We start from the raw sequence: 14,769 nt of genomic DNA, 5'->3' as shown, positions 1-14,769 counted from the left end.
ATGCAACACAAATTGAGAATCAGGTGAGCATATCTGTGCATTGGGGCTCCCCCAAGGACCTGCTGCTCGGAATAATCAAAGGCCTTTTCATCCTGGAAGATGGTAATGAAGCCTGGATATGGGCTCAAGGGATGTTCAAGGGATTCCTGGAGTGAAACTGAGCAACCCAGCCAGAGGTGAGGGCGGGTGGGAGGGACAGTGCAAGATGCTATCAGGGTTCAAACATGCCTGAAGCCACCAGGGTTCAAACCTTCCACTGCTTGTCTATTTCCTACAGCCCCATTGGAAAAGATATAAAATACCATGAAATCAGCCACTGCAGAATTTAAACATCAGGACTCTGTTTTGAAAAGCAGTAAAACCTCATTGCCTTAGGCTCCGGGGATTTAAATGTGGTTGAATATTGTCAAACAGGATGAGCTAAATTTTGCCTCTAGATATTAAAAAAAAAAGTTTCTGGAAAAAAAATCAAATCAATGGTACAGAACAGTGTAAAGGACAACTTATTAAGAAAAGAGAATGTCATTAAACAGTTTTGGAAACTCACTTTTTAGGAGGATTTGTACAGGGGCAGTGATCATGCCGGTGGTCCTTTTCTATTCACTAGAGCAGAGCCCCTTTCCAAGTTATCAGTGGGGATTACTCACTCATTTCAAGTTCATTTCCACTTCACGTCTATTCAATACCAGTCTTATTGACATTTCAGCTCCATTTTAAATGACTTTCAGACAAAACCATTGAAAATCCCAATATGCAATCACCATTGTTGCCACCGAGATCAAGAATAAGGCTTGAGAGAAAGGATATGGCTGTTCCCTACAGGTGAGAGGCTTTTGTGGATAGAATGAGCAGGAGATTAGATGGGGAAAATTGAACAGCATCCTTCATTCCTTTGGAGGCTTATGGGATAGAGCTGAGCTCTTTGGTTTGAAATAAAATCCTCCTTGAGTCAATAAATGAAGTTTGAATAGCAGACTCTGTGATCACACTGTAATGAGTGTCATGACATCAGATATATCCAAATAGAGCGGACCAGGAGTCCAAAGCTTAATCCAAGTAAGTTGTATATCATTTGACATTTGGAAATATCCACGCTGCCACTACTATCCTAAATGAGATTCTTGTCTCGTCATGCGAGATGGAGCACTAGCTTTCATGCAATGTGACTTAAGGGTGCGAAACATCCCATCTGTACCAAACAGCCCTCTCTTCCAGTTTACCTTGCTAGAGCCGACCTTGAGAATAGGCAGGCATGTAGCGACTGGGCTGTGAGCTGGTGTATGTTCACTCATTCTCGCATGCAAAAGGGTCTTCTATTTCTGCTGAAAGCACAGTCATTTGGCCATGGAGGAGGGTGGGCCAGGTGTTTCACAAAGATAATTAGAATCAGGATGTGATCTGAAGAACCTTATTACTATCCAAAGGTGAGGATAGGTCGGGCATGTAAAAGGCTACTATATAAGGCAAAATTTGGTTGCTGGCATGCAAAAAAGTGAAAATAAATTGAGAACACAGGAGAAAGAAAAATGACTTCAACTTAGCAGGTCAAGGGAGACATTGTAGAAGTATGGGCAGTTAACACTGGAAGGTCAGATGGAATGTAGAAATTCAGAGAGATTGAGGGAAAGGGAGAGAGAATGGACTCAGGCAGAGAACAGAGTGAGCAAAGGTTTGAATGGTTGAAGCAGACAATGGAGCCGGAAGGAGCGGGATGCAGGACAAGAGATAGTGATGGTGAAGGGAAGAATGAAAAGGCTGTCCCCTCAGGGAGCAGCCCCCCAAAGGAAGACCTGGAGTGAAGGGGGGTGTCCTGGGATCCTGAGAGGGCCTGGGGTTGGGGGGAGTGGACCATTAAGGGGAAAGAGAATGTCCTGAGGACAAGCTTCAGGGACATGGCAGTTTTGCCCAGGACCTAGCCCTCTGGGCCGTGTCAGCACCTGACATTATTCTTTTCCCTGTGTGAGCTGAGAAGAAGGGCTAAGCACTCTGCTTGTGACTGAGACCTGCCACTCCTATTTCTTTGCATTGTTTCAAATTAGCCAGACCATGCTCAAAATTCTCCAAGCCAGGCTTCAGCAATACGTGAACCGTGAACTTCCTGATGTTCAAGCTGGTTTTAGAAAAGGCAGAGGAACCAGAGATCAAATTGCCAACATCCGCTGGATCATAGAAAAAGCAAGAGAGTTCTAGAAAAACATATATTTCTGCTTTATTGACTATGCCAAAGCCTTTGACTGTGTGGATCACAATAAACTGTGGAAAATTCTGAAAGAGATGCTAATACCAGACCATCTGATCTGCCTCTTGAGAAATTTGTATGCAGGTCAGGAAGCAACAGTTAGAACTGGACATGGAACAACAGACTGGTTCCAAATAGGAAAAGGAGTGCGTCAAGGCTGTATATTGTCACCCTGTTTATTTATCTTATATGCAGAGTACATCATGAGAAACGCTGGACTGGAAGAAACACAAGCTGGAATCAAGATTGCCGGGAGAAATATCAATAACCTCAGATATGCAGATGACACCACCCTTATGGCAGAAAATGAAGAGGAACTCAAAAGCTTCTTGATGAAAGTGAAAGTGGAGAGTGAAAAAGTTGGCTTAAAGCTCAACATTCAGAAAATGAAGATCATGGCATCCGATCCCACCACTTCATGGGAAATAGATGGGGAAACAGTGGAAACAGTGTCAAACTTTATTTTTCTGGGCTCCAAAATCACTACAGATGGTGACTGCAGCCATGAAATTAAAAGACGCTTACTCCTTGGAAGGAAAGTTATGACCAACCTAGATAGCATGTTCAAAAGCAGAGACATTACTTTGCCAACAAAGGTTCGTCTAGTCAAGGCTATGGTTTTTCCTGTGGTCAAGTATGGATGTGAGAGTTGGACTGTGAAGAAGGCTGAGCGCCGAAGAATTGGTGCTTTTGAACTGTGGTGTTGGAGAAGACTCTTGAGAGTCCCTTGGACTGCAAGGAGATCCAACCAGTCCATTCTGAAGGAGATCAGCCCTGGGATTTCTTTGGAAGGAATGATGCTAAAGCTGAAACTCCAGTACTTTGGCCACCTGATGTGAAGAGTTGACTCATTGGAAAAGACTCTGATGCTGGGAGGGATTGGGGGCAGGAGGAGAAGGGGATGACAGAGGATGAGATGGCTGGATGGCATCACTGACTCGATGGACGTGAGTCTCAGTGAACTCCGGGAGTTGGTGATGGCCAGGGAGGCCTGGTGTGCTGCGATTCATGGGGTTGAAAAGAGTCGGACACGACTGAGCGACTGATCTGATCTGATCTGATCTGATCACCGTCTGCTCTGCCTGGTATGGACTGTATGGAGGGTGGCCTGGCCCCATTCCCTATCACGTTGCTGTGATGGCCCCAGAATCTTCTCTCCCCCTGTTCCCCCACAGCAACTCAGGAGGGGTGGCACTGCTATTTTCATTCCCCCCAGTTCCAGTCAGCCTGTTCCTTTTCAAAGGCTAGCTACTTCTATGACTGTGGGGAGGCAGGGCCCTGTGTGCAGAAAAAGAGCCAAGTCTAGCCCAGGTTTCGGGCCATGTACTGAGGCTCATGCTGGAGGCCTGGAGCTGGCTACTCCACCCCTGGGGTCTCAGAATCATCATCTCTAATGTGCCTGACTCTTTGTGACCCCATGGACTGTAGACGGCTGCGTTCCTCTGTCCATAGGACTTCCCAGGCAAGAATACTGGAACAGGTTGCCATTTCCTCCTCTAGGGGATCTTCCTGACCCAGGGATTGAACCCACCTCTCTTGTGCCTCCTGAACTGGCAGGTGGATTCTTTACCACTGTGCCACCTGGGAAGCCCACTATTTCTAAACTGGGGGCAATTAACCTGGACAACCCTACATCCTGGAACCACTGTGAGGGTCAGCAAGAGATTGTTTCTGTGAAAGTCTGAGTAAAGCATCAAGTCCCTTACAAGTACAAGGGGCCATGGGATGGTAGGCTCGTGGGCCAGGCTCCCTGAGTTCGAAGCCCGGCTCTAACACTTGCTGGCCGTATGCCTTGAATAAGTTAACCAGTCTTTGTCTTAGTTTCCTCATCCATGAAATGGAGAACATGATAGTGCTTACACGCGTAGTACATAGCTCATTACCCAATTAAAAGATGGCTATTTCTGCTAAAGAGTCCTGCTTTTTCCTTTGACATTTAAGTTGTGTCTTAAATATAAAAATGGTTTCCTCTATTATGAATCACATTTTGTAGCTTATTTTTAGTAGTATGTAATCAGGAGCAATTTTACACCTCATCTTATGTAATATTTTTCAAAGTCTAGGTATTTTAGGTATGATTAGCTCTTTTTTTAAACAAGGTAAAATTTACATTCACAGATTTTAAAAAAAAATTATTTATTTTTAATTGAAGGATAATTGCTTTACAGTATTGCATTCACAGATCTTAAGTGCACAACTCAATATGTTTTGATAAATGCATATACTTTTGTGCTCACCATATAATCAAGACACATTGATCAAGAACATTTCCAATTCTCAAGACATTCCTTCCCTGCGCTGCCCCCCTACCCCCACTCCATCAATCTCTACCCCTCATAGGTAAACCACTGCTCTGATTTCTAACTTTTGATTTTAAACTTCTATAAATGGTATCATACAAAATGTACTTTTGTGTGTCTGACTTCTTGCAGTCAATGTAATACTTTTGTGATTCACCCAAAATGCAGTTTTGTGGTTGCATATATCTTAATTCATTCAATTTTATTGTTGAGCAATTTCTGTAGTATGAATAGATTATAATTTGTTTATCCATTTTCTTGTTCATACTTTTGGTAATGCTTTCAATGTCATGAAATGTTGTGAGTAAAGATGCTGTGAACATTCTTGCAAAAGTATTTTTGTGCAACTATCATTTCATTTCTCTTGGGGAAATATCTAATAGCAGAATCACTGGGTTATAGCATATGTTTATGTTTAACTTTGGAAGAAATTGCCAAACAGATTTGCAAAGTGATTATACTATTTTATAATCCCATCCACAATGTAAAAAAATGTAATTGTTCTGTATCCTCACCAACATTTGGTTATTGTCAGACTTTTACATTTTAGTGCATGTCAAGTTGTAATTGATTTTGGTTTTTGAGTTTAATTTTTCCAGTGACTGATGACGATCACATTTTACTGTGTTTATTGGCCATTTCTGTATCCATATCATAAGCAAGGCAAGGTTGTCCACTTTTATTCAACATTGGTACTAGAGTTCTAGCCAGTCATTATTTTTACAATTCTAAACCAACCTTGCATTCCTGGGATAAAGCTCACTTGTCACGATGTGCTATCTCTTTTGTATAGTGCTACTCAACTCACTAATATTTTGTTAAGTATTTTTACATCTTTGTTCATGAGGCATATTGGGCTCTAATTTTCTATTTGTACAAAATCTTTATCAGATTTTGGTATCAAAAATGAGTTACAAAGTGTTTGTTCTTCTCTATTTTCTGAGAGTTTGTGTAAGATTAGCATTATTTTTTCTTTAAGTATTTTTTAGAATTTACCAGTGAAGCTATCCAGACCTGAAGTCTTCTTTATGGAAGAGCAGTTTACACCACCACCATCAACATCATTATTATCCTTGTTATACAAAGTTGATGTCTTTAATAGGTACTGGACTTTTTTGTGTCAATGTTGGTCAGTTATTTTCCAAGGGGTTTGTCTCTTTCATCTGAGTTGTAGAAATTTATTGAGATAACATTATTCATAATATTCCCTCATTTTCCTTTTAATGTAATTATATCCCCTCTTTCCTTTTTAATATTGGTAGTTTGTGTTTTCTTGTTTTTTTTCTTGCTCAATCTTGCTATGCTGCTGCTGCTAAGTCGCTTCAGTCGCGTCCGACTCTGTGCGACCCCAGAGACGGCAGCCCACCAGGCTCCCCCGTCCCTGGGATTCTCCAGGCAAGAACACTGGAGTGGGTTGCCATTTCCTTCTCCAATGCATGAAAGTGAAAAGTGAAGTCACTCAGTCGTGTCTGACTCTTTGCGACCCCATGGACTGCAGCCTACCAGGCTCCTCTGTCCTATTTTATTATTTTTTTTAAAAAAACTCTGTTATTTTTCTGTGTTGTTTGTCTTCTATTTCTTCTTTTTATTATCCGTGGGTTTAATCATTTAGATTGCATTTTTGTTTATTGAAACATAATTCACAAACCATAGAGTTCACTCACTGAAAGTGTACAAATCAGTGAGTTTTGTATACTTACAAGGTTGTGCAACCTTCATCACTAATTCTCGAATATTTTCATCACCCCAAAAGAAACCCCATACTTATTAGCAATCACTTCCCTTCATCCTCTTTCCAGCCCCTGGCAACAACTAATCCATTTTCTTTCTTTATATATTTTTTCTATTCTGACCTTTTCATACAAATGGAATCCTATGATATATGGTCTTTTGAGCCTGGCTTACTACACTTAGCATAATGTTTTTATTCTTGGGTTTAATTTGCTTTTCTTTTAGTAGTTTCTTAAGTCAGGAACCTAAATCATTGATTGTATGTATTTTTCTTTTCTACTGTAAGTATTTAAAGCTATAAATGTTGATGCGTTGTATTTTCATTAACCTCCAGTTAGAGATGTCATAACTTTGCTTTTGTTTTCTCTTTGGCCACAGGTTATTTAGAAGGGTATTATTTAATTTCTGAATATTTGGAACTTTTAAAGATCTCTTATGTGTTTTATTTCTAATTGAATGCCAGTGGGGTCAGAAAATCTACTCTGTAAGATGTTGGTCTTTTGAAATATACTGTGACTTTAATTACCTAGTATATGGCCTGTTTTGATAAGTACTCGGTGTACCTATGAGAAGAATGTGTATTTTTTCAGCTTGGGAGTGAAAGGTTCTAGAAATGTCAGTTAGGTCAAAGTGCTTGTTGATGCTGTCAAAACTTCCATGTCTCTAAGGACTTTATTGTTCAGTCATTTCTGATTCTCTCCTGTAATAACACTTCTTCACCTATGAGGAACACATTCTATTGAACTTTATAATGACAACCGATGGTGCAGTAGAATGAAGAAATTCTATTGAAAAAAAATTTCCAGGAAAGTAGCTATTCCTTCAGTTCCTTAAATAGTGTGTGCTCTCCAAAGATCACCAGCAACTCAGAGAGCCAGGTTTGGGTTCTGTAGAGTCCCTGGGGTTCCCGCAGGGAAGGTTGTCCCTTCCTTTGCCCCATTTCTCAGTTAGATGGAGGCCTCATCTACCTCTTACCCTTTGTTTTCCGCAAATCTTACTCAAATATAGTTTCTTACCTCCACTTATTTATTTCCCCTTCCTTCACCCTATTAACACCCAGGGACTCAGTGGTAACTCAGGCTTAGGTCAGGGATCCACCTGAGAGGCAGGGGCAGGGCAGGGATTGTAAACCCCATCCCTCTGGCTCAGAGGGATATACCTGTACTTCCTTGCAGGTGCTGCCTCACACTGATTCTTCTGTGTGACTGATGGCTCTGGTTCCCATTTTTTTCAGACCCAGGCACTAAGGTAGAGAGAGTGTGGTGTTTCCCCTTGCGCCTAGGACAGAACCAGCTACACACTCAGCAACTGGTGCCTCTTAGGTTCTCCCTTTCTGTTACAGATGGAAGAGGCTGAGGTCTCAGTGACCCACAAGCTGTGCAGAGTACCTTCCCGGTGTCAGGCACTGGGAAGATAATGAAGCATAATGGAAAGGTGACTCTTTTTACATCCTTAAATGGGGTAAAACTGTTAAAACTGCAGTCCTGACTTTTTGTTAAACCTTGGCTTTTTAAAAAAGCCATTGAGTGAAAACTGACCTCCAGTTAAATTGATGAGCCTGTTTGCTTAGAAATATAAAATAAAATAGAAGCAATGACTGTTGAGCCAACCTCTTGGGGGTAGATCAGTCCAGGCAGCAAAGAGGTAAGAGGCTAAAGGTAGAAATGATCACGTGGTATTCTCTGTCTCAGGAGCCCTTTCTGGAACTGTCAGTGGAGGAAACAGATCACTGACTGGTGCTGCTTGGCTCGGGGCCTCAGTATCCCCCGCTGCTAACTGCTTGGCTTCTCCTGCTGCACCTATAAGTTGTACTGCTTCCCTGTCTCTCCTGTTTGGGGTCTGTTCTGTGCATTGTGCTGGCCCCAGGGAACCTGGTGAGGTACCTGCACTGTAGGAGCCCACCAGGATGGTGATGGCTCCAGGTGTTTTCACCCCATCATCTTCATGTCTGGCAGAATTTGGGGTGTCAACAATGGGCAGGAGTCCAAAGGACAACTCCTGCCCCACCAATCCTTGGGTCCATGGGGTCCCCAGGGTCACAGTCTACTCTCTTTCTCTCTCTATAGAAGGTTGTAGCATGAGGGGCCCTGGAATAATTAGCATAATCCTTACGTTGCACAGCAATTTAGTTTGTAGAGCCTTTCATGTATATCAACTTTCTCATTTGATCCCACAGCAGTCCCGTAAGAACCAAGCATATCTCACCTTCTCCTAGACCTTACCATCTGGATTCCCAACCACTGGATTCCAACCCCTTTCCTGGGTATACAGGGTACCGAGTTAAATTTCTGACTTCCCGGGGGACATGCTCACTAGAATGACTTGCAGGCAAGCTCATCCTCTTTGTGTGCCCCAAACCTGCTCTTCCTTGCATGCTCCATTGATGGCCTCACTGTCCACCCAGGTACTCAGTATGGAATCCAGAGGCACACTGGCCCTGCCTTCTTGCTTACCGACAACCCCAGAGCTGCCCCCTCTCTGAACCAATGCCACCCCTTCTCTCCAAACCCACAGCCCCCTGTTGAGGTGCAACCCTCTGCCTGTGCCACTGCCCCTCCCTCGGCTTCTGACCTCCAGAGTGTGCCTCCCCAAATCAGATCTCCCCACCCCATTCTCCTGCCAAGAGCCTCAGTGACTCCCACTCACAAGGCAAAGTTCAGACTCCAGGGTGTGACGCTGAAACCCTCTGTGTTTGAGTCCAGCCTCCCCTCCACCCACTCCCAGCCCAGGCCCTGCCAGCATGCAGTGTTCCCCAAGCCCTTGACACAGTTCCACACCATTATGTCTGTACTGACAGCAGCCCCTCTGCCTGCACTGGGGCCTTTTGTGAGTGTTATTTCTGCCAACATACTATCCTTGCTCAAGGGTGTTTAGATATCAGCCCACCCCCTGCTCAGCAAATCTCCTCCCTGGGCCTGTGTGCTTTTCCAGCTTCAAGTCATTGACTCACCCTCTTAGGGAGGCTTCGGGAGCTCCTGGTCTGAGTGGGCTTCCCTCGCCCCATGCTGCCTGGCACCTGTCACTCCCTTTCCAGAACACTCATCACACTCACAGTGACCTGTACAATGGCTGTCTTCCCCTTGAGGGCAAGGACCATGTCTGTCTCATTGACTGCTGTCACCCCATTGCCTGGAATAGCACTTAGCTCATAATTGGTTCTCAATGAATATTATTACCTGGATGAATGAAAGGAGTGAACAAATGACTAAACACTTGACTTACAAAACACATTAAAATATAGCTTTTAATGAACTGGGAAAGAGTTTATGACATCAATGAGACAATTAGAAACTTGATCACTGACTGAATACTTGAATACTAAAGAATTATTGTTATTTTTGTGAATGATATGTGGGGTTTTTTAGCCCTTGATTTTTATATCTATATACTGACTATTTACAGAGGAAATAGTGTGGTGTTGGGATTTACTTTCAAATAATTTGGAGGGTGGGAGTAGGAAGGGGTACAGATGAAACAAGGTTGTCCATGAGTTGATAGCTGTTAAGACTGCATGGGGAGAACTTGAGGGCAATTGTACTATTTTCCCTACTGTTGTATTTATTTGAGATTTTCCATTCTAAAAAGTTAATAATGAAAAAAAAAGATTGGACCCAGGGATGGGAGTAGGTGGAAGGGATATAGCTTTTTTGTTATCAGTAAAGGTGGATAAGATAACCAAGACTTGGCAGTTCAGGGAAATTATTTGCAAGTCTGATCTTGAGCACATTTCCTTCCAGCAGCATTTTTGCTGAGGGCCGTTTATAGTAGAGGCCAATTTTATGGTCGTTTCAACATCATAAAATGATCTCCTCCTCATCAGGGCATAAGAGGCCTGGGCAGTATCCAGTATGCTCTGCTGTTCTCCGAGGTCTGCACTGGTTTGGTCTGGCTGGGTCGGCATAGGGGGGCATTTATCACCAAGGGCTTTTGGCAGAGAAGGTCCTGCCACCCACATGTGAGTGCTGTGAAGAGTGGAGGAGGTAGGCACACATCCCTCAGGAGACCCGCAGAGGCATGGAGCCATGTCCACAGCCAGCTGTGCACTGCTGCTGCTGCTAAGTCGCTTCAGGCATATCTGACTCTGTGTGATCCCATAGACGGCAGCCCACCAGGCTCCCCCGTCCCTGGGATTCTCCAGGCAAGAACACTGGAGTGAGTTGCCATTTCCTTCTCCAATGCATGAAAGTGAAAAGTGAAATTGAAGTCACTCAGTCACGTCCGACTCTTAGCAACCCCATGGACAGCAGCCTACCAGGCTCCTCCATCCATGGGATTTTCCAGGCAAGAGTACTGGAGTGGGGTGCCATTGTCTTCTTCAGCAACCTGATGAGATGAATTTTATTATCATGCCCATTTTACTGATGAGGAAACTGAGGTTCAGAGAGGTTAAGTCCGGAGCAGGACCCAGGTGGGACCCAGGGGGCTTTTGACCCTATATCTAGAGATTTCTCTACCAGAGTCCCATAGAGCTCTTTCCTTGGTGTCCTAGAGGGCACAGCACAGAAAGTCAAGCTGTATTTCAACCAGTTTGTGTACCAGGGCCATACATAACTCACCTGGTGCTCCCTTATACCACTTGGCCTTAAGCTTTACTCAAGGGATCTGGGGAGCTCAGGGCCAGCACCTCCCTCTTACTGTTCACTGTCTTCTCATTTCTCCCTGCCGGGCACTTGCCTGGACACCAGTGGTTGTGTGCAGGGGGTGTTGTGGAACAGTCTAGAGTGAGTCAGTTTCCTCTGAATTATAGTTAGTGTCGGTCTATGGGGGCATTTATAGTCAACTGCTGGCAGCAGCAGGTGAATGACTGGGGCATCTCTGTTTGTTGCAGTGGATTTATTCTGGAAACCTGCCCTCTGTCTGTTCCTGCTGCCCTAACCCCCCTCCTCGGGAGCTCTACCTACCACTGCCCACTCCAGAGGCAGAGCTCAGAAGTGGACCCTCCACTCAGTCCAGAAGGTACAGGTTGCAAATAGGCTAGTTTCTGAGGCAAGGACTGGCCCCACTGCCCAAAGAAAAAGGTGAACATCAGACAGACAAGGTGCTCACCCCCAGCTCACCAGAAGGGATAAAGAGGCCTTGAGGGCAGAGAACTAGGGCTGGGGGTGAGGACTTGTGGATTGGGCCCACCATGCCTCGGTGCCTCCACCAAGGATACACGGATCTCTCTACGCCTTGGTTTCTCTGCCTGCAAATGGGACTGGTGTGTGCAGCCTGGACTATCCTGCCATAGCAGCAATATTGCAACCTGTAGCTAAAGGCCAAAATACTGTGCTCTGTCCAACACAGGGACCCTTGAGAGGACATGCTTGCTTTTTCTAAAGGCAGCACCAGCGGCAGGTGGCACGTGGAGATCTAGGGCGCTGCAGAGAAAGCAGTCTGGGGGAGTGCGGGGAGCAACAGGCAGCCAGGCCCTGTTCCTCTCCCTCCTGTCAGCAGGGACACCACAGCCCCTCTACCTCTGCCTGTCCCTACGAGAGCAGGCCTCAGGACAACCCAGGGCCTGGTGCCCAGAGCTGGCCTAGCCAAGGGGGTGATATGGATGCCCCAGGGGCTGCTGGAGACCTCCTGGGAAGGCTGCCCCATGGTCTCCCCTCTCCCTCCTGACACAGGTGCAGACGTGTGTCCAGCCTGGGCCCTGATGCTCATTCTGCTCTTTAGTCTGGTGGCTTTGTTTAGCTCCTCCTCTGCTCACCCACCCTGTCCCCACCCTCAGGCCCCTCTCCAGGGTAGGAAAGGCCATGTCTAATGAGGAGCACCTGGCTTTCAGTCAAAGGCTGCCAGAGATGCTCCTGGCCCAGGAGGCTGGGCTGTGGCCCAAGGGCCAAGACCGGGACTCCTGGTCTTCAGGGACTGCCCACTGTCCCCAGAGTGAAGGCCGCCTTGCCGCATCTGCTCTGCTCATACCTACTCTGGGATTCAGGCTCACGGAGCCTCGGTCTGTTCCCATGTTCCAGCTCCTCTCCTGACCTTCTGTCTGCTGTGTCCTTACCTCTTCACCTTACTCCTTCCTGCTGTTCCCTTGGGTTTCAGCTGTGGTGTCACCTCCTCCTGGAAGCCTTCCCTGACTACCTTGCCCCCAGCCTGCGTCAGGGTGCTGCTTCTGTAGCTTGCATGCTACTTTTGTCCCCATCCTCATCGTACCACGCACCTCTCCTATTATCTGTCCCCTGGTCCTCCTGTCTCACTGGATGTGGGCTCGTCGAGGGCCAGGCCTGGGTCATGCCCAGCCCCCAGCTGTGGCACAGAGGTCATAGTAAATGGTGACTGGATGCTAGGGGGCTAGGAAGACAAGTGACAGTGAGAGAGGCTCGTGGGGCTCAAAGGATCCCTGACCACAGACAGACCTAGAAGAAGCCAACAGTATCTCCATCATGCTGGTTTCTAGGAGCCTGGGTCTTCCAGGCTGGGACCCCACCTCCACTCTGTGCCCAAGGAAACCAGCCTGCAGGAGGGAGAGAGAGAGGAGGAGGGGGCCCAGGGTCCCTGAGCCTGGGGATGGGGTTCTTGCTTTTGCCTCCCCAGGACCTCCTGTAGGCCAAGGACTCTAAAATCCTCTGGCTGGCACATTGGCCAGTGCAGGGAGAGACATACACGCAGATACTGAAACAGGGGGACCATGATTTTCGAGAAATCATAATGGCTAGCCTGGCAAGGGGCAGATGGCTGCCCGTGAGAAGCTTTGTTGCCCCAAGCGTGCTAGAAGTTTTCCAATCCCTCCTTCCCTCTCTGCTGTATCCCATCTGCCCAGAGCTGGGGGTCCCCATAAGATGGGGGCTTCCCTACCTCGGAAAGTCACTTTGGCGATCCGGTCACCCTTGCCCCGCAGCTCGGAGACTGTCTTGAGGTGGACGAGCAGGGCCATGCTGGTGCGGGGAGCCCCGGCACCGCCAGGAGGGAGCAGCTGGGGAAGGAGCGAGCTCTGTGGATGGAGCACTCAGCACACTCACGCCTCCCTCCTCTCTGCCGCCTCCTCTCCCTCCGATGCTGCCCACAGAGACCAAGGCAACCAAGCCCAGCGGCTCCCTCCAGCGACTCACAGAGACTCATAGCCCTGCCAGCTCCCGCCCCTCCAAGTTGTCAGCCCAGCGTGTGTGTATCTGTGTGTGTGTGTGTGTGTGTGTGTGTGTGTGTGTCTTGTGTGCGCCTGAGCGCAGCCTAGCAGTGCAGACAGTCTGAATTCATTATTCAGCAGCTGCCTGCTCCCAGATAAAGCTCTGCTCAGCTTCAGGTGTCTTCTCACAGCTCCTGGAGCGGGGCTGCCAGCCCACCCCTCCGCAGGGCCTGCCAGGCCAGCTCTCCTGCCACCAGGAGTGGGCAGAAGGGAGTGGGCATGAGGGGGTAGGCTGGGGTGGGGCGGCACCCCCTCCCGTGGAGGAGAGGGAACCTGATGACCTTTGTGCACCGGAAGCTAGGCTGTTGCACAGTTTCAGGGTGATCCTCGCTGTCCCTCCACCAGTCAAGTTGGCCAGCAAGGCTGCTGCTGCCCACCAGGCTCAGGGGGCCTGGATGGGGCAGGCCTGGTTGTTCGGGGGGTGGCGCAGTAACACTGTGCTAGGTAGAAATCCCAGCCAAGGGTCCTGCCTCTGGAAAACCAGCATCTACCAGGCAACATCCAGGCTGTGCCTGCTGGCTGGACCCTCAGAAAAGTGTTAGTCATTCAGTCATGTCTCACTCTTTGTGACCCCATGGTCTGTATGCCACCAGACACCTCTGTCATGGAATTCTCCAGGCAAGAATACTGAGTGAGTTGCCATTTCCTTCTCCAGGGGATCGTCCCGACCCAGGGATTGAACCCAGGTCTCCTGCATTACCATCTGAGCCATCAGGGAAGCCCTAAGAGGAAAGACGAATGCTTTCCTCCTGCTTTCACGGAGGTTATGACCCTAAGAGGCCAGTCCTGACCCCTTGGAATCTGGGAGGGTGGAAGTGGTACTTCTGGGGAGCCCAGGAGCCAGGCTCAGCGTGATTGGAGATGCCTGACTGTGAAGGCCTCCGAGGCTTATGTTTTACTAAGGGCAATGCTTTAGGTCCCAGGCACTAACCCCACGCTGTCCTACAGCCAAGGGTGGCAAGATGTGCTGGGGAAGAACTGTCAGCTCCCAGGGGTGGGGGAAGGGGTGTCTGCAGCAGAATTTCTAAGGACCAAAGGAGAACTGGCCCTCCTTTCTTCTAGCAGCACACCCAGGAGGGGCTCAGGGGGACAGGGACACTGGAGGCTGGAATCCCTGAGCCTGGAGCCTTTGCAGGGCCAGCTGCACCCTTGCTCTTAGATTTGCTGTGCATGGAATGCCCTGCTGCACCCTTAGCTTCTCGGCTAGACTCAGCTGGAAGTGCCTCTGCAGCTGCACGGCACCTGAGCTGGGTCGGTCCTTGTCTGTGATGCCCCTACCCCCTCTCATCCACTGCTTCGTTGGGCTGCTCCACTTACCTCCCCCGACCCCCAAGCTGGGAGACCCTGGACCGCTGCCCCTGTGCAGCCTTAGAGGCTTGCACAGTCTC

At 47.5% G+C, this 14,769-nt stretch overlaps 1 protein-coding gene across 4 annotated transcripts in view; it reads right to left on the bottom strand.

Annotated features, from left to right (window-relative positions):
- OTOF (otoferlin) overlaps positions 1–13,311 on the bottom strand; it is an 89,621-nt gene extending 76,310 nt beyond the window's left edge. For 2 of the 4 annotated variants that reach the window (XM_061433065.1, XM_061433066.1), the window contains exon 1: positions 13,054–13,311. In XM_061433065.1, the coding sequence (XP_061289049.1) occupies positions 13,054–13,132 (79 nt within the window). In that variant the 5' untranslated portion in view covers positions 13,133–13,311. The remainder of the gene's footprint in view (positions 1–13,053) is intronic. The other 2 variants (XM_061433067.1, XM_061433068.1) reach the window with 1 other exon arrangement.
- Positions 13,312–14,769: the final 1,458 nt, after the last annotated feature.

Source organism: Bos javanicus, chromosome 11 (assembly GCF_032452875.1).
Source record: "Bos javanicus breed banteng chromosome 11, ARS-OSU_banteng_1.0, whole genome shotgun sequence".
Classification (NCBI taxonomy): Eukaryota; Metazoa; Chordata; class Mammalia; order Artiodactyla; family Bovidae; genus Bos; species Bos javanicus.
The sequence above is the reverse complement of the archived record's forward strand: the minus strand, read 5'-3'. Positions and strand labels throughout refer to the sequence as shown.